Source organism: Hippopotamus amphibius, chromosome 13 (assembly GCF_030028045.1).
Source record: "Hippopotamus amphibius kiboko isolate mHipAmp2 chromosome 13, mHipAmp2.hap2, whole genome shotgun sequence".
Classification (NCBI taxonomy): domain Eukaryota; kingdom Metazoa; phylum Chordata; class Mammalia; order Artiodactyla; family Hippopotamidae; genus Hippopotamus; species Hippopotamus amphibius.
In genome coordinates, this window is record NC_080198.1 from 57299865 (window position 1) to 57320687 (window position 20823).

Sequence of the window (20823 nt, forward strand, 5' to 3'; positions counted from 1 at the left end):
TAACATTTAGGGCAATGTTCACAGTAAGAAATGCATTTCACATTGTGACCTATTTCACACATGTATCTGAAAAAATGTTTCACAAAGAACTGCTGGCTCTTCCCATGAGAGGTGAGTTTGGATATTTCCCATGCTACTTTTTTTCCTATTCTATCTACTTATTCTTGATTTTATGCTATCATCTTAATATATTGAATTGCTCTCATGACCCATTGTTGGGTTTTGATCACAAATGTGATCATTTAATTATTTGATCATTTTATTATTTAATATTCTTCTCTTATTTCTTTGGTTCCCAAAGCAAATTAGAATTTTCTTGAAGGCAGAAAATAGCATGCTACAACCCCTCACTGTCGAACCTTAATTTGTTTGTAATCTAATAAAATTTAATTTTTCCTCTGAAAATTCATACTCTGGGTTAAATAGAAGAGTCCATGATATGATTCTCAGAAAGGATAATAATGAGAGATAGGAGATACAGGTCTACAAGGGAACCAAAACATGTAGTTATAGGTGTTAACATTTCTTTGAGAACTATCAGTTCTTTTCCACCATAGAGTGGGCATTATTAGTTGTACAAATACCTAGTCCTCTTCTTTGATGCTTCATAAAATGAACCTCGGTCCAGATGTGTGTAGTTTGAACTCAAAAAAATAAGTTATAAAAACCACACATGGGATTAAGAAGCATACATTTCTTCTATTACCTGTTAGAGTTTTCAGAACAGAAATTTCTATAAGATTCCTTCAGATGCTTTTTACATTATAGAAAAGTCTATTCCTTAATTCACATTCTCTTCTTGGGAAATGATATCCATATGATTTTTTTTTATGTTTCCATCAACTTTAAATATGATATAGTTTGTCTCTAAAATTTTAAATAAAGTGCTCTTTCTTTTATTGCTTGAAGGCACTCATAACAAACCTTTGTATTAGTCTTTGTGGACCCTTGTATTACTACATAAAAAATTAAAAAGAAAATATAACATTAGGTGGAAATATATATATATAATAATCATTGTGGGTATCATGAGAATCATATGGAACTAAATACCTACTTTGAAAACTATAAATGTAGTGAGATCCTTTAAACCTAGCATATGTTGCTTCAAATAAGACTGAGTTCTGAACAGATGTCCCCTTAGACCTGTTATATTAAGACTTAAATTACTAAATCAGCATTAGTGGTTTCTAAACTTAGGGCCATATTTTGCCACTGATTTTTATTCAGAGCTCCCACAGGCGTAAGTGGAAGATCCATGCATGGAAAAATGGCATAATATGTATCCTAGTTTTATTTATTTCATATGTTTACAGCAGTATAAAATAATATATTACATTTACACTCATTTTACTTATGTATTATTATAGCATTCACAGTAACAAACACTATAGTTAAGATTTAAACTCATCTTTTGTTATAATACCCTGTTTTCACTCACAGATAACTGTCTCAAAAATGTGTTTCGAGCTGAAATCCCCTGCTTACTTTCAGCTCAGGATGTATGGATGTACTGGAAGTCTGAGTTCTATCATTCAGAAATTTTTGAGTCTCATGTGAAAATTTAATTTTTTTTGCATCGTTAATGCATTTTTTTCATGCAACTCAAAAACATCTGGAGTGTAAAACTTCAAACTAAGCATGTGACAACTTTTCAAGAAATAAAAGCCATTTTTTTTTTCTAATTTTACAAATACTTAAAAAATAGCAGTGGTTAGAAATACATGCATGCACACTAAAGGTATTAGAATTTTAGTCATATTATTGCCTGCAATACTCTGGCGGCACCCATCTACCAGCATTCCCACAGAATGCTATAATCTAAAACCTATGCCAAGTTTTAGAAGAAAAAAAAAATACTCTACAGAACAGTAGTTTCACAAATAACTGTCTAAGGATTTTGTTTGACCTAGCAGAGGGATATTCCTTGAAATGCTAACAATATATAAAATAATTTTACTACTCCATGGCATAAAAAATATGGAATTTTGTCACTTTCTGTTTTTCCTTGTTAAAAAGGAACATAAAAAGGATGTTAAGTGCAAAGCCTTTACCACTACAAAATTAGAATCCAAAAAGATAAATAACCCAAGAAATTGCAATATGAAAAATATAAGATTTTCAGAAAAATTATCAAGTATATCAATGTTTTCAGTATTTTTGATTTCCTTGGGTGTTAAACACACACACAGAAATATAAAGGAGAGAAGAAAAAAGAAAACACATGCAATGACAAATAACAGTGCTATTATCAGTCAGTAACATGAATAATTTTCTTTATCTCGCTTGACATTTGCATTCTGACTGAATAATTATATTAAAGATGAACTTTACTCCAGTAAATAACTTTTGGAAGGTAAAATGGTACAATTAATGCACAGTTATTAAAGTCTATGTTAAAAATTGTGAGGATTTTCTTTCCTCCTCTTACAGGAGATTCTGGGGGGGGGGGTTCAACATTACAAGAGAACTGACAGCAAATTATAACACTATTCAGAAATGAAACCGGAGAAAAAGTAATTAAAATATTTAAGTCTTCTACTATAGCACTTAATTTGCAATGTTTGATAAAGGCATTGCATTTAATATCTTCATAACATAAAATATACATATTTCCTTAGTATTTACCAAGAAAGACGATACACTTATAATGATAGAGACATCATTATATCTGTAAAGTAATTCTGATGTGACATTTAAATATTTGATTTAAAATGATTTCACAAAATTAATTTCACAGGCTAAAAATTAGAATTTTACATAAGGGTGAAATAATCCTAAAAATTGTCATTTGACATACCTTTGAAACATCAAGACACCGTTTCCACAGGAAAATATTGACTTTTTACTACTCTAAATCTAACCATGTTAACAAGGAGTAAATGTCATGATTATTCTTTTCTGAAATAATTCATTGATGAAATACTGTCTAATAATTTGGATACTATTTTTCTTTGATATGTATAAAATTAAGGAAGATAGGATATTATGATGACTAGATTAAATAGAAAAGTTATTCTAAAATTCCTTTTCATACAAATCTAGTAAATGTTTATTTGGAAAACTTCATTATTGGTTGGTTGCATCTTTCCATCTTAAAGTTCCCCTCACTGGTAGATAACATTGTGGCCAATTAATTAAAATCATATCCTTACTCTGTCGTAACTTCTGATTTATTCTGGATGCAATACATTAATAACTAATCATTTACTATTTTATGTTTAAATAATTCTATTTGTCCCACAGATTAGGTAAAAATGTTGTTGTTTTTTGTTTTTGTAGATTGACGAAAAAAATTTAAGAACTAAAATGCAAATTAGTATAAAGTATAATTGGTTACTATAATATATTAAAAAACAGACAAATATATGGTATGAGAAGTTGGTTCAAGGGAAATTATACACAATGATATAAAGGATTAAATAATTAAATAAAATATCTTTAAGCCAAATGAATTAATATAGCTCTTACATAGGAAGTGAATATAACCTTATTTTCAATGCATGTAACAAGGCAGATGGATGTGAGTTTCCCCCCATAATCGTAAAATGGTGAATGGAAATTTTAATTAAAGCAGAGTGATTCAACAAGAAAAAATTTTTCTTGTTTAAAAAGCAATGACAACTAACAGACTTTTTTTTCAGTTAAATTATATAAAAATGTTTCCTTACTAAAAGTCTATCATTCAAAATATTGACGTAGTAACGCCAAAAGTTTAAGAAAATTTTACTGCTGCATCTAGTGAATGTGTGTGCTTTTTGTGTCATATGTGATGGATTAGCTTCATTTATTTTTTAAGCGTCCCCCAAAGACTGGAACATTACACACATTATTTTGATATATAAATTATGATTATGACATATTAATATCTAATTTGATAACACAAATAAGTGATACCAAGATATCACTCAAATATACACATTAAGGACCTACAAATATATATTTGGCTTTTAATGTTAAATCTAGGAAAATATTCCCATTTAAATGACATAAAATTAGGTGGAAAACATTTATGTGCTAATTTAGTCTGTTCTTTAATAACAGCATGACTCAAACTATCATTGAATGTAAGATCAGTTAAAATTAAGGGAAATATTTCAAAATCCGTTTGTAATTTGGATTTGGCAAACATTTAGATACAATGTTGAAGGAGTTTTTAGAGGGGAACTGTGACAGATCTGGTTTCTGCTTAGAAGATTATCGCATTCTCTGATTTTTCTCTTTCTTAATTGTACTTCAACAAGCAATAAATAACACTATAAGAAAACAAAAATATGTAAAAGAAAGGAAAATATGTCTTACTGAATTTAATAATTAACCTTATTGACATAAATGTAAAAGGCAAACTTCACTTTTCAAGACTCACTCATGAAGAATATTCTCATTAATAAAACACTGACTACATTTAAGCTATAAAATTTTCACACATAAGATAATACTGAAACAGTAATGTACCATGTTTCTATCTCCAAATTTATTTAATTTGTTTTCAATTTAGAGATCCTTTATATCTTAGAGTTATTCTTTACCAGTTCAGATATTTATGTATCTCCATATATTCATATAGAGCTATAGATTTTATATGCATGTTATTAGAAGTCACGAAACTATGTAAAGGTGTGTAAAATAAAATTTTGTGTGAGTTATATGTTTGAGGACTTCATTTAAAATAGTAATTTTCAATTACATATTTTACATCACAAAATGTACAGACACCCAGTGTTGGTTTTTTTTTTTCTTCTAACAACAGATACAGGTGAATTTATAGATTCTTTATAAAAGCTTTAAATGATTCTAAATTCAAAGCCATAGAAATAGAATCGAAATAATGTAGATTGTTAGATATTTTGATAGTACATGTTCAGTGCTCCTCTGATAACATCGACAGCTATATCTTTGGCATTGAAAATCAGTACAAGTTCTTGACAAAATTCTGTAGTTGTAGAGCTTCATTTTCTTTTAAACAAGGAAAAACAGAGTTGAGTAAGATATGAAAACTGGGAGGAAACTATTAATGATTATTTTTTCTTAGTAGGTTTATCTTTGGGACCCTGAATTATCTTTCACTTTATTATATGACATGGACTATATGAACCCATTTAAAAACCAACTGAGTTGTACCACATTTTAGGAAAATTATATAATATAATATATATATTTCATATTTATTTAGAAGCTTTGAAATAGTACAGTAAACACTTTGCAACACGGTGTATAAACTACAGAATGTCTTTGATATCTTGTGGGTCTTCAGAATACAACATTTTTTATAACCCACAGGTGAAAAGAACATAATCACCATCTCTTGTAAAGTTGGAATAGTTTGGGGAACACTTGATCACACAAAAATAATATAAAACAGTCAAGTTTAAAACAGTGATATTGCATTTATAATGCACAAATTTCCTTTATCTTTATGACTGGCTTCTCGTGGTGAATATAAACATCTAAAGGGCTCAGTGACATTTGGAGAGAGAAAGATATATAGTGCTGTAAACAGGCACACACTGATCGGAGAGGCAAAATCAGTTGCCTAAAGTTTCTACAGTTCTGCACATTTCAACTCATTTCTCAGGCCTGCTGAGAGCAATTAGGTCCTATAATTGGCCACGATGACTCCACCGGCAATCTAATACTCAGTTACACACATCTAACTGGATGGCCAAGAAAATGAAGTTGAAAAGTTGATGCTTTTGTTGGTCGACTTTGTGCAAATCATGCTGCTTCAGGTAAGTCCTGTAGAATTGACTAGCATATCCTTTTCCGTGCTGTGAAAAAGAAAAGAAAAACACTCTAAGAGAAACAGCCTGACTGTTGGCATTTAGAATTGCACATTATTGTAAAAGAAGCAAATAGAGTTGGAAACAAGTTGTATCCCCATACCAGACCCAGGTAGTGGCAAAATATTTCCATGTCACCTTGGCTACTAATAGTCAAGCCATTCTGTTGTTCGGCTTTCTGAAAATGACAATTTTGACATTTATACAAATCAGTTTTGCATGGGAAATGTGAGCTTTATATACCAATCCCTAATTATGTGATTAACTTTTTAAAGTTATCTACAAAACCATCCCTACTTCACTATTTATGCACAATCAGAATAGAGGAAAAATTTGTGGTCTTTACACTTCTAGAACAAGTCTTTAGAATATCTATATAACTGGTTATATATTTAATTTAATAAGCTCTAAATTACATATGTTAAATCTATATATAATAAAAAAAAAACAGTACCAGGAAGTGTTTGCGTAGTTAAAAATTAAAGGATGATTCACATATTTGAGGTTTATTTTATCTCATTTTTTAGAATTATATAAAAACCAAATCTTTTAATGGCCTATAATTTTTTAAGGTAAATTTATCCCCTGAAAGGAATCAGTTTTCTCCTAAAGTGGGAACAGGCAAAGGAGAGAAGATGATATTATTGAATGAGGTCCAGTCTTATAAAACATACTGAATTATGAAGCAGAATGTCCAGATTCAATCATTCAGAATTTATGATTTTAAGTATTTTATTTATTTATATGATAAAGGATATTTCTTCCCACCTATTCATAATCTTTGTAATATTTGACCATGAGCACAATGAGAACAGAAACTGCATCTCTTAGATCAGTATCTGGCACATAAGACATATAATAAAAATGTGCTAAAAATCAAGATAGTTCAATTGTGATTAAAAAACGTGTATCTCATTAAAAAATAAGAACTACACTAAACAGCATAACTGAATTGTTTCATTCTGGTGAATAATTGTTTTTTGTGTTGTTTTTATGAACGTAAGAACATGCTGATCAGTTCAACTCCTCTCTTACAGTAAATTTCACTCATTTCAAGTAGAGTTTCTAGTTATATAGTTTTCTTAACTTATTTTCTCTCACAAACTCAGTTTCTGACCAGACTGTCAAGCATTTCTTCATTAGTTCACCTTTTAGCAAAGACACACAGTTAAAATTATAAAAGTCAGGTACCACTATTCACAGAAATTAAAGTGAAAACAAATGTATACATCTTCTGTGTAGTAACCAGTATTGAAAATAATCAAAATATATTTTCTAAGATCAGGAATTATAAAATGAATTAGCTCTAGCAGGGAACCACATGGTAGCTATCATAACTTACCTGGTCATAATACTAAAGAGATTATTCTATAAGCAAAAAGAAACTTTGCTCTTTTAAGAAAAATCAAATGCTATTTTCCTATGCCCTTAATCCAAATTCTCTGCTTCGTGATAAACTTGATAAATATGAATGATTATATTTTGCTTATATCAATCAGGATTTTAAAAAGTCTCCAATAAATTAAAATATTTACCCATCATAGAAACTCGGGTTTATAAAATGAATTGGAACAAATAATTATAGTGATGAAATAACATATTGTCTAAACTGAACAGTTGTGTGGCTGAAAAATACAGGACATAATCTTGTACTTTTCTGGACAACCCAGAAAATATCAGAATCTTACAAATAATATAACATTTTTTAAAGTAAGATGGAGACATTACAGTTTGAAGTTTTTCTTAAACAGTATAAATCAGAAACTACTGATTTATAGGCAACATCATTCTACTAATTCAAAAGAAAAAAGAAACTCAGGAATGACCTATATTCAACCTATAAACTAATTCATTATGTGAAAAAAATAAATATACTGAAAAGCTACATTTGAGTATAAATGCAGAAATTAGTCAACCTTACACGTTTAAATGAGTAAAATATTTCTAATTAGGCTAAAAGATTACTTATAAAAAAGCTACTAGCATAGATATTGTATGTTCAGTTGATTTAATGAGAATACAAAAAGAAATAGTGTTATTAAAATGGTTCACAGTTACAAGAACACAAGTTTAGCATGCATTATACTCACTATCTGAAATATAAACAGAAGCTTAAAAGGTATATTTTATTACTGTTTAGTGTTACATGTGTGTCGCTTTTATTTAAAGTGCACTTATTCCAGTAGTTCTCTGAATAATATAATCACTTTTCATTATATTTACCTCTTCCCGCCTATCTGTTAATTCAGGAACGCAAATCTGAATAGGATAGTGTAAGGCTGAATTTGAAGGTCAGAACAAATTAGAATGGAGAGGGAAGATTCCCTTTATTTCAAAAGCCAATTTCCCAAAAGTTAAGGATTGCTAGACAACTAGAGAAAATAAAATATTATTACCAAAGTTACAGTTATATACATTTTGTTTCAAGGCTTTTAAGAGGTGAGTTTGAATACCGAAGAATCATTGTTCTTTGAGGAATGTATGGGTTAATGTTGGAAGTAGCACACAAATACAAGAGAAAAATCAATGTTATTACATTTTAGAGTCCGTACCAAGGACAATTATTCCACAGTATTAACTATTATGGCTCTGCATTTGTTGAAGCATTACAGGTTAGAGCATATGGGTCAAATATATTGAATCTCTATGCTTTCTGATGTATTTTATATATGTTTTGGAATTATCAAAGCATAGATGGAGAATTTCTGCTTTTTCTTTTCATTTTGCAAATGCATTTTTCCTTAGCTATTTATCAGCATGTGTAGGGATTTGCTCACTTGATATGAATGAAATATTTTATTTTCAGTCAAATCAACAGTAATAGGAAAAGGACTATTAGCATTCCTTTTTACCTCTATTAATTCATTCACTGCATTTGTTCTTCATAGTGAGTCATAGAAATGTTACATTTAAGACATTTATCTTACTGCCTGAACTACAGATGAAGAATTACTATTAATAGAGAAGATTCAAATATCTACTTTTTATAACAGCATATATATGTGTGTATATATTCAACATGTATATGTATGTATATTTTCAGCATATATATACAATTTTAATGAAAGTTCCATGATGCATAGTTTCCTTATATTGTGGAATCGTGTTATCGCCTTTGGTAATTTGTAAGGTATGATATTAAACTGTTGGACATTTAAAAATTCTGATGAATGACTTAAGAAGAATGATTGTAAGCATGTCAGTTGAAAAAAAATTGAAAAAACATCACTAGCAATATTCTATTTATTCAATATATTATAGTTTAATAATAGTCTGGTGAAAAATAATTTTGTATAATATATATAAGTGACAATGTAATCATTTGAATATTCATATTCCTCTCCTTGCGTAGCAGGAAGCATCATACCCCTTTATACTTTAAGACAGTGTAAATCACAGAAGCTAAAGTAATAACTAAAGCTTACGAGGTGATCTAATCTATTTCTGCCACTGAAAGAAAGAACAGCCTTCAAATATCCCAGATGACTGAGACTTTCCACCACAGTGAAAAACTTCCAGAAGCTGAGATCAGTAAGATACTCAGGAGGTCATTCAAATGTTTCATGAGCCTCAGGATCAGGACACTTCTTTATGTATAAAGTGAACCGAGGGTACAAGATTTTAAGCCCATTACCCCTTGTGGGAGTCAGAAACACCTACTCTCTGTTCCCTGTGTGAAAGCATATCATAAACTGGAAGATCATTTAAAAGCAAGCCCCCATTAGAGATCTGTCCAGCTGAATAATCAGTTCTTTTAACTTGCCTCTGTCTTATTCTTGAACCATTTTTGAAGAAAATCTTCAAAAATGTCTCTAAAGTATTTTTTTCCATTTAACCCTAAAGTTCCGAAATGAGCATAGTTAACTATTGAAAGTGGGTCACTGCTTTGTCTTTTATTTTCCCACTTGAACGCCCTTATGTTTGCTTTAATTTTTTTAATATAGTCGTATATTGTTCCTTTTGTAAATGTTTTCCTCATCTCAAAAAATTACAAAAATATTTTAAATTAAGTATGTATATAATTTAAAAACATTACACACTACAGTTTATTATGAATTATAAAGACTGAAAGCCTTCTGTTAGTATAATATAGATTGTCTTTCTGTCTAATAATAGTAACTCAGAGCAACATAAACTTGAGTTCTTATATTTATTTCATAATGTTCACAGCATTTTCATGTTAAATTTCCTTTTTCCTTTCATCAAACAATATGCCTCTTTATTCTAGTTTGACAGAGTTAAAACATTATAGAATATATTTAGAAAGCAAGAGTTTATTTGGAGGAGGTGATGCTCATGTGTGAACTTGATTAGTGTTTTAGAAAGGAAACTTTTTGAAATAAATGACTCAAGCCTTCAGACCACTCATGTAAGAAATACGTCATAAAGCCAAGTGTTTATTTTTAGTTTTGTCTATATACGCATGCAATGCTTACAACATAACTTACAACTATTAAATGCCTATTAAATTAAAAGATAAATTCATGGGTATTTTAAGAAATAAGAAATCGGCAAGTGTAGTTTTGTGGATTAGAAATGTACACCAATAAATGAGTAAACTGAATAATTTCTAAGAAAGAAGACAGACATATTGAGTGTGATATTCTCTTTATAGATATTCTAGCTCTAGCAACTCTGGCAACCCTAAATAGTTACCATCTCACCTAAGAATCTAGTTACCAATACTGCTATTTTTTAGTTGCGATAGAGACTGTATATCAATTTGAGGTCACAATAAAAATGAATTGGACTTCATTTGCTCACTAAGAATGGTGTGCACAAAGATGGAATTAATTTCATAAGCTGAAAGTTACCCTTGAGATCAAACAGAGTTGATGCACTGTGCAAAGCCCTGAATTCACCACCTGCGGAAGTTTCAGAATTTAGTATTGCTTGGAGCTTATTTTTAAACCACATTTTGTTGTTAATTAAAAGACTTAATAGCCTTGAAAATAGGGACTTCTGTTTGTCTACAAGTAGACCAAAAGTCTGACAGAATACCATTACCTTCACATAGCTTTGTTTGAGAAAATGAGTCTCTCAAAATGTCATTAATTTCTTCTGGATAGAGGATCCACAAGCTTTTAGAAATGTCTATATACCTGTGTGTTTGTGTGTATGTGAATATGTGTAATTTATAACTACCTTCTTACTAAGGTGATGCTACATTTAAAACTGGTTCACCAAGAAATATTTACTCTATGGGTCACTGCAACTGTGTCAACTACCATTAATACTTTTAACAGGGTAGGTATAATTACAGTAACTCAATTTTGTGTGGTTTAAAACTCTTTGTCTCTAATTAATTATATTAATTGAGTGCTTTGAAATTACAATGAAAACCAGTGATAGTATATTAACTCCTTTAGTTAGACAATATACTTTGATTATTGTTATTATATGAATTGATTTTAGCAAGATATCGAAAAACACATGGTAATCATCTAGACATGAAAAATGTCAATATTCTAAATACCTGTTTTTAAATGCTAAAAAAATAAACTTTTGTATTAAAATTTTTGTTTAAAAAAACTTACCATGGCAATGTACTTGCATAGAATTTTATAGATTGAATGGATGTATTTGAAATTTATCTAGAAACATCAAAAATTATGCCTTATAAGCTTAACAAATTTTCCCTGAGGGGGGAAAATAATAGGACATGACCCTACCCAGAGCACTTTGGCCACTATCCAAGCTCTCTTTGACAAACAAAACCCCCTTGCCTGAATGGTACCTTAAAATCAAGTCTGGAGACGGAATTATTTTTTAATGCTCCAACCCTACATTGACATATATTTAGGAAATGGACTCTAACATATATTGCTCTCCATGTTTATGTATCATTGAAAAAATTTCTGGAATCCTTTACCATAATGTAGTAAAATATGGAAACTGTGATTTGTTCCACAACTATTTGAAAATTACATTCTTTACATAGCAATAAAGAAATACCATTGAAATTTCTTTTGAAGACCATCCACTCAATTATCTCTTACTTTAATAATGACAAAAGGTCTTTCATTTAACTTAGACAAATACCATTATTATGTGTATCTACATTCTGAAGAGACATCCATATGCTTCTTTAAAGAATAAATAGTTCCTTTAATTTTCTTTGAGAATTATGGAGCTGATAATATTTACTGACATTTAGATACTTATATTTCAAGTAGTTTCCTTCAAAACAACACTATAAGGAGATCAAATTAGTTACTTTCCTGTAAGATTGAAATTAGCATTAATTTTCCAAATAAAGGTTTGGAAAATTCCTGCATGGCATTAGTTATTCCTCTAAATATAGGGATGTTGTACCTATTTAGACCTATCTGCAACAAACAACATCACTGTATCACAATATTAAACCAGCTACTAGTGACCTGCACAACTTCGTCTTTTACATGTAAACCAAGCAGAAATTTCAGTAATGAATGATAGGAAAAACTTAAGAATAAATACATAAGGTCTTCATTTAAAAATATATAACCATGTATCTAATTTATTAACCACTAATAGCCTACTTAAACAGTGATAAGATTTCAAAATAATTTTAATAATACTTTAGATAGCTAAGCCATGAAAATAAGTGGAAAATCTTCCGGGCTGGTAAATAAAATACTAATAGCATGATTTTTACAAGATTATTTTCAAAAAAGATACAACATACATGATTTAGAAACTGTGTGTAAAAGTATGGTTATTTATTTAATATACTCGATGATCTGATTTCCCCTAACATCATTCAGTTGCTTCTATGTCAAAGCAAATAACTGATTAATAACAGGAATTGCAGGCTCAGAAGGGGGTTGAAATGCTGACACACTGAAAAGTGAAAGCTAACCACTGGTTTTCTGTATCTAGGAAAACATCCCCACACTAAATAGTTTAGGAACCCAGGACTATAGACATCAATAACTTCTTAAGCAGGGTTGCCAGATAAAATACAGGGTGTCCAGTTACAGTTGAAATTCAGATAAACAGTGAATAATTAGTTACTATACATACACCCCATGCAATATTTGGGTGTCATGTATTTTTATTTGTTAAATCTGTCAACCCTATCCTCAAGACATCAGCTACATGATACCACAGATGATACTAGTTACCACTGAGAAGAATGTTATGCCGTGTTTCCTAGAAAAATATTACACTATATTCTCTAATTATTGTGTACCACGGTAGTTCATATGATAAATTTTGTACATATTTCCATCTAAAATGACTTTAAAGTTAAGATGTCAGAATTCAAAAGGAGATTAAAAAATAAAATATAGAAAAACAGTTATCTATTATCATAGATGACCACAATCTTGTCATTCACATTTTTTTGTATTATGATTAAATTTTAACCTTGATTTTGAGTGAAATATTTGTTTTTGTGAGGTAGATATAGCAAATTTGATAAAATTTTTTTTCTTTTCATGAGAAGCATAATTTTTAATTATTTATTCTAAAATTTAAACCTAAATATACATTCTAATTTTAGTTCCATTCTAGAAACTCATTAAACTACCTCCCTCTTGGCCTTTCAGTTTAATCTAGAAACAGATAATTAGAGATGTGAAAACTGATAAGCAGTGAATCAAACTAAGCTTTAAAAAAATCACAAAAATGCTAAATTGTTAAAATAAGATCATTATCATGCTTGTTAAACATTAAAATCATTTTGGTTATGTTCTAATTAAATGACAAGATTTAAATCCTTAAACAGTCATATTACAATCCATAACTTTAAACTTTGTGTTTGATTAGGGTTTATCCTAATTACTGCAAATATTTAACCGCCTAATAAAGTAAATAAAAGTTATGTTATACACTTACTATCTATGAAAAGGATCACAATAAATCTAGGAAAAAGTTCAAGTTTTAAATAATTACCCTTTGTTAAGGCCTGTATTTGTTTAAATAATTAACCTGGTTAAATAGCATTGACAATGTATACTTATATATAACATATCTATATCATTATTAAACTATGACTAAAGTACAAATCTACCTACATGTCTCATAATAAAGTTCTCACAGAACAAAATTAAAATGTTGTATCCTGGTTTAAAAAAAAGCATCTGATGCAGATGTAGAGAACGGACTTGAGGACACAGAGTGGGAGTGGGGGGCAAAGGGGAAGCTGGGACGAAGTGAGAGAGGAGCATTGACATATATACACCATCAAATCTAAAATAGATAACTCCTGAGAAGTTCCTGCATAACATAAGGAGATAAACTCAATGATGGGTGATGACTTAGAGCGCCAGTATAGGGAGGGAGGGAGGGAGTCCCTGGAGGGTGGGGATATGTGTATAAACACACCTGATTCACTTTGGTGTACCTCAGAAATTGGCACAGCAGTGTAAAGCAATTATATTCCAATAAAGAGCTTTGGGGAAAAAAAAAAAGCATCTGAGATACTCTTTAGTTGCCACAATGCCATAAAGAAAAAATCTGAAAATAACTTATGTAATAATGATGATAAGCAAAAATACCGAAGACTTAAAAACTGTTACATGAAAACCCCAGAAATCTAAAGGAAAGCCAGATAAACTGCCTCTAGCCATAGTGATCCCGTATTATCAACAATCTCCTGCTCGTACTCATATATCTACAGTGGATCCCGCTTTATGTTCACGTTTAAGATTACCTCATTTTTACTTAATGTTTATGTATATGTTTGTGAATTGTATATGACAGACAATTGAAAAGAAATAGAGTAGTGAAATTAGCAGTTAGTAATATTGAAATATGAGGATTAAGGAGTTCTTAAAGAGAAAGCAATCAATCACACAAAAAAAAAGAATAAAAGAGTTAGTACTAGTATATGTAAGGCTAGAACAAAAAATCACGAAAACCATGGAAGGTTGAAAGATGATGAAATCCAGGATAGTGTATGTTAGGAGTGGAAATGGTTAGGTTTGGTGGGGGTTGTTTGTTTGTTTGCTTTGCAACTCAGAGATTACTATAATTATATTAATTTATGTAAATTGGGAAGATGCCTAAATAACTAAGGAGAAAAAAAATGCACTTGCTTCCTTGGTTTCAGGGTGTCTCATTTATTGATTCATTGATGTAGTCTAATAAGTCTTTGTGGTGTTTACTTTACTCTAGAGAAAATTCTAGGATTTGAGAGTATAAAATGAATACACATGGATTTGTCTCTAAAAGATGTACTGTCCAATAGGCAAACAATTGTTTTATATTTTAGCAACAGCAATTACATATAAAATCTATAAGAAGTTACAAGAAGAATGTATATATCTCTTTGTCTGGGAAGTCTTCCCCTTAAAGGTAAAAGGAATAGAATCTTGATTGATGTGTAGGAGATGGGCAAGCAGACGTGGTGGAGAGTGGTTTTGTGGATGAGAGCACATTCCAGAGGGAGAATGGGATGTCAGAGTACAAGGGCCTGGGGAAAACAGTGTATCAGTCATTGAATGGCATGAAACCAAAGAAATGTAGGCCAGGTTTAAACAAAAAAGTTTTAAAGTTAATAAAATGTGAACATTATTGCAACTGAAACAGAAAACCTCTCAAAATTTTTAAAAAGGAGAATAAAGTCAAATGTCTATGAATATAAATAAATTCTCTAATTATTTGGCAGTGCAAGCCAGACAGAGACGTAGAGGGGTTTTCATTAATGTTGGTAAATTAGGAATTAAAGACTGGGTTCAGGGAATGCAAAAGAAAGTACGCCCATGTCTTCTCACAGATCCCAGTCGAGGATCCAGGGTTTATACTTTACACATCTGGAAATAGTTTGCATTCCATCACCCTAAATTTTCCCAAAGTGACAAAGTGTTCTGCAGTCAAAATGACTGCCTGGATGTTTTGTGGCTGATAACTCAATTCTAAGGATAATTGTGACAGAAAAAAAGTGGTGATATGAGCTGCTCAAGGAATTGATTCTGTCCCACTATCTCAAGCTTCAGGTTCTGTCAGCAGCAATTAAAGCTAAGAACCTGTAGAAAAGAATGGGACATTTTTTTCTACAAACTTTAACAAAGAAAAAATAAGGCATATAATGATCACAGACTAATATTAAATATACTTTATCAGATTTATATATGATTTATATAAGATTTTTATATGAATCTTTTTTGTTTTTAAATAAAATACTGCTTCAGGGTTTATTTTTTCAAAGAGAGACCCTCACAAGTAAATCTCACCCTAGGAACATCTGGTCTGCAACTCACAGAAATGGTGAAGACACAGGGACAATTTTAATCATGGCATTTAAAATAACATATTTAAAGTGATTAAAGTTCAAATACACTTGATCAAATCTTTCTTATCCAAAAATAACTCTCATTGTACCTCAGTCTACTGGTATTTTCAGTTATCATCTTTCCTAGTGTTTACTTTTCACTTCTAAAAGTCGTAATTTAAGAAAGAGCGCTTGATTTTTACACTGTCTCATAATAAATTGCGAGATTGGGGATACAACCTTCTCCCAATTATCCAGTCTCAAGACTTGAAAACTATCCTTGATAAACTACTTTCTTTACCTTTTATTGTTACATTTAGAATTCTAATTCTATGGTTGTTTTTTTTTTTCCAAAATGTTTCTGATCCTTTCCCTATCATTCTCCATCAGGCCCTTATCACCACAAAGTTTGACAACTGCATATCACTGTGCTAATAAAACAAAAACAAAAATTAAACCCCATGCAACAAATCCTTACCGACTTCCTTCTAAATAGTGTCCAATTTCTTAAGCCTGGGATTCAAGTAGTGAATTGGTTACAAATATTTATTCTAGAATCAGATGGTCTCAAAAAAAAACCTTGGATCTCCCACATGTCAACAGACACCATAGGCTGGTTCCCAACATCTCTTTTTTCTTAATATTATAATATATAAAATGGGTATAGTAAGAATACCTATTATATTTGGTTATTGTAAGGTTTAAATGCATTAATATCTGAAAAGTTCTTAGAATAATGCCAGGCACATATTAAGTTTTTAACGATCGTTAGCTTTGGCATTATTATGTAAAACATGTCTGAATCTATCCAAAACATAAATCATAACTTTCAAAGCTTAACTTTCAAAGCTATTCCCCCCGGATTTATCTTGCAGATTTAGCAACCTAGAATATTCACTTCACCGTATTTATTTGCTCTCTAATTCTGTACTTTTCTTCATGCAAGTCTGTACTCCTTTTTGTCTATCAGTTAAATCACACAGTTTGTGCTCTAATATTTGCCCCAAAGTAGGATTCTGTAAATCCTTCCTTGATTACACAGAAGGGATCTTTCCCAAAGCCATTTTATTCTAGTATATATCTTATCCATCTGTTAATGAGATAAGAAACTTAAAAAATCAATGAAAACCAGTGCATTTTGAGAAGAGAGACAATGCTTAATATAGTTGACACTAATATTATTCATAGGTATGTTAAGTGAAAAAACAATGAAATCTATTTTAAGATTTCATTTCTTCCATAGTTGGGAAATAACACTAGACATGCAGGAAAATGCCACTATTTTATAAAAAAATGAGAATTTTTTGTTTTTATATGAGACATAAACATAAAAAGAAATAAGCACATATGATGCATGTAACTGGGCACTGGAACTTAGCTGTTAGGCCTCCTGTTTTCTAGGCAAAATCATGATATCTATGCAAAACTGATGTGGAAGGCAAAAGACAGAAAACAGAGAGAATCATAAAATCATGAGAATTATACTTGAAAGAGTCCAATGAATACGCCATAAACAAAAAGTAAAATTGGGGCACTTTTTCAGGCATTTCTCAAAAGCGCTTGTGACATTATTTGCTAGTTCTTTCTTTGAAAGACAAAAGTACAAAAATATAACTATAAGGCTGACTGAGAGAATCAGGTTTATCAGATAATAGGATTTTAGGGAAGAAAAAAGAGGCAGGAAAATCTTTGGGTTTCTGTGTGTAGAGACTGATTATGGCAGACATAAATATCTTTGGTATACCTTATAGAAAGACCCAATATTCCACACTAATAGACTCTTTACATTTATTTTGTGTGATAATTTTAGGGCATTTGTGTCTCTCATACAGGGATATCAGAACTCTTAGAAGTACCAATATCTTGCCTGAGGCCAGAATTTACTCTAAAAGATTAGCACAATTGTCAAAATGTAGATGAAGTCAAATTGGGTATGGACATCTATTTGTATCATATTTTAAAATTTTTGACTTGAAGAAATATAAGTTCTTTATTTTTTTACAATCATCAAACATAATATGCTGCTTTCTATATGAAATAAAAATCTATTGTTTCAACAAAGAGTATTGTCAGATTACTTTTACTGTTTGTTGTACATAATCAAACATCTTTACTCATTGGAAATGAACCAGTTAAGTTATTTTACTTGAGAATGTGAAATGTTTAAAGTTGTAATCATGTTTTGTGACTAACATCATTTATAAAACAAAGCTTAGTCTTTGCTGGGCATTATTCCTTTGGTTCTCTTCTATCCATTTCATTGGTTTCACAGGTGAAAAAGAAAAATAGGGATACTGTACTTTTAAAGCGTATGTACTATGTGAAAGAATATATACTGCAGATGTAAAATAGTGATATATCATGAAAAGAACATTTGGAGCCTGATTTTTCCCTGGGAGTAAAAGAAAGCATAATTAGTTCTATTTAAACCCAGAATTTAAATTTTTTCCATACTCAGGCTGATGTCATTGTTCCGATTTTAACTGAATATATGGTTGCCTTGAACGCTTAATGAGTGCTTCCTTTGGGCCAGGCACTCACTGCGTTAAATATGTTAAATAATTTAATCTCTACAATGAGCTTTTGAGGATCTATGTCACAGATGAGGAAAATGAGTTACAGGAAAATTAAAGAAATTACAGAGGTCACACAGCGAGTAACTGGCTGGATCAGTGTTTGAACCTTGGCAGAGATTGGCTCTACAATCAGAGCACTTAATTACACATCACTACTCTGATACAAGGACCAGTATAAAGACCTACTCTTGTAATTCTGTAGCAGGCTATGAGTCCAAGGGAAGTACATGTATACTTTGAGAACAAAATCAGAAAATGATGTCTTGTGAAATTAAACGTTCCAACCTATCATAAAGTCAAAATGAATGAAATGAGTGAGACTTAGGAAAACCTATCCTGAAAATTATAAGACTAGAGTATTTTTTAAAATATTTACTAAGGATTCCACAATCCAAGTAGGTGAGCAGGTTGTACTTCATATACACTGTAAAGGAAGAGGAAAACTTTTCACTGGTATTGTAACATGCCCGAGGTTGGTTTCTTCATTTTTTTCAATGTTATTTCAAAGGAAGTTTTTATGAGGTATTATGAAGTATGGAGTGGAGGGATATCAATAATTAAAAATGCTTTTGCATATTTCTAGCATGGCCCAGAGCAGATGACACTTGGATGACCCAATATGAGTTATTTTGATCTGTGCAGGAGGTATGGCAACCTGATAGAGTGAACATGCCTGAGGGTATGCGTGATTGCTAGTAACGAAATTAATCTGAAGTCCTTTACACCTTCTCAACCAGAATTCTCATAGTATTTCTATTTTTCCCCCTGGCTATCTCTCAGGAGTATTTCAACTGATTCAGTTATTACATCTGTATTTTAAATTAAGATATTGATCCTATTTTCACATCAGTCTGTGATAAGTTCAGGAGCCATAATCATTTTCATATATGGCTGGTCTTGAGAACATTTATATAATCTAGATCTAGGGCAAGCAAAACTGAAGACCACCGTGCCTACAATACAGTAGGTCCTCGATAATAAGTTGTCTTGAATGAGGGTCACACTGTTTCTGTCAGTAGCTTGGGAAGTTCCGTTTAAAACAGCTGGTTAAAAACCTTTGTACAGTTTTGACTGCCATGGCACTACTTTACAATAAAGAATAGTATTATAAACAATAGGACTTATTGAGATCTACCCCTCAGAATTAGAAAGTAGTTGAAATGTGAAAACCTTTGAGATTTTTAAAAAGACATAGATTTAAAATTAATTTCAAAGCAATATAATATGCCCTTTGTAAATTATGTTAAATATTTTTATTTAAAACAAAGATAATATTCCTCCATATTAGATATATTAGCATACACTTTATAAGCATTAAGAAATCAAAATTCCTATGAAGAATTCCTACAAAGCAAGCAATTTAAGTTCTCAAGGATTATGTTTCTAGATTTCAAGCTCAATTTTAATTATGAGAGATGAAAATAAAATTATTCAATGTCAAGTATTTTCCTAAAAACAATTCTAAAGTAAGCCTGCATTAAAATATATATGTATACCTTTCCCAGTCACATTTCAATAGAGTCAATATTTTGTTGTTATAATTTGAGAAATAATTATCTTCCCCATTTCAAAATTTAAAAATATAGATTTCTCAAATCCTTAGCTTTAATTCAAGTTCAAAGGAGTTAAAATTCACTCCAGTTTATCAACAAGAGGCATTTCCACATTGCCTAATACCAAAACCTCCTTTGCCTATATAAAATTGACTATACTATATAATCATAAACTATTCTAAAATTATTTACTATAGCCTGAAATTCATAGAGCTTATTTCATGACCCTTGATCGATGAGAAGAACTATCATATTTATGGAATTGTATTGTCTCTTATTTCATCTTCTCATGCCTATAAAATAGGCACTCAGTAGTAGCTATTACTATTATTAAATCTAGCATGACTGTTTAGCTAACACAATTCCCCCATTTGATTATTTTTCCTTTCTTCAGTGTATGATTATTTATGCCTCCACATTACCAAGCTAATGCTACATTTTAATTTACTCTCCAAAATATCAACCCAAGATACAATGATCATATATAGCCCATTTGCTATATCTTGCAAAATAATTAAGAAGCACATATAACTACTAGATTTAAGGAAAGTTGGCAACTTGACCTTGAATCACTAATGATGGCTGTTGCATTTTTATTTGTGAGCCATTTCACAGTAACTGACACCAAGGATTTTCCTTAAAATTCAGCAGAGGATAATATGATACCAAAATGGAAAATTCTTATTATAAGAGAACTAAGCCAACTCATTAAAGAA

At 30.6% G+C, this 20823-nt stretch overlaps 1 protein-coding gene across 1 annotated transcript in view; it reads right to left on the reverse strand.

Annotated features, from left to right (window-relative positions):
- Positions 1 to 5694: 5694 nt before the first annotated feature.
- PCDH10 (protocadherin 10) overlaps positions 5695 to 20823 on the reverse strand; it is a 38039-nt gene continuing 22910 nt past the window's right edge. The window contains exon 5 of the mRNA XM_057706486.1: positions 5695 to 5768. Coding sequence (XP_057562469.1) covers positions 5749 to 5768 — 20 coding nt within the window. The 3' untranslated portion in view covers positions 5695 to 5748. The remainder of the gene's footprint in view (positions 5769 to 20823) is intronic.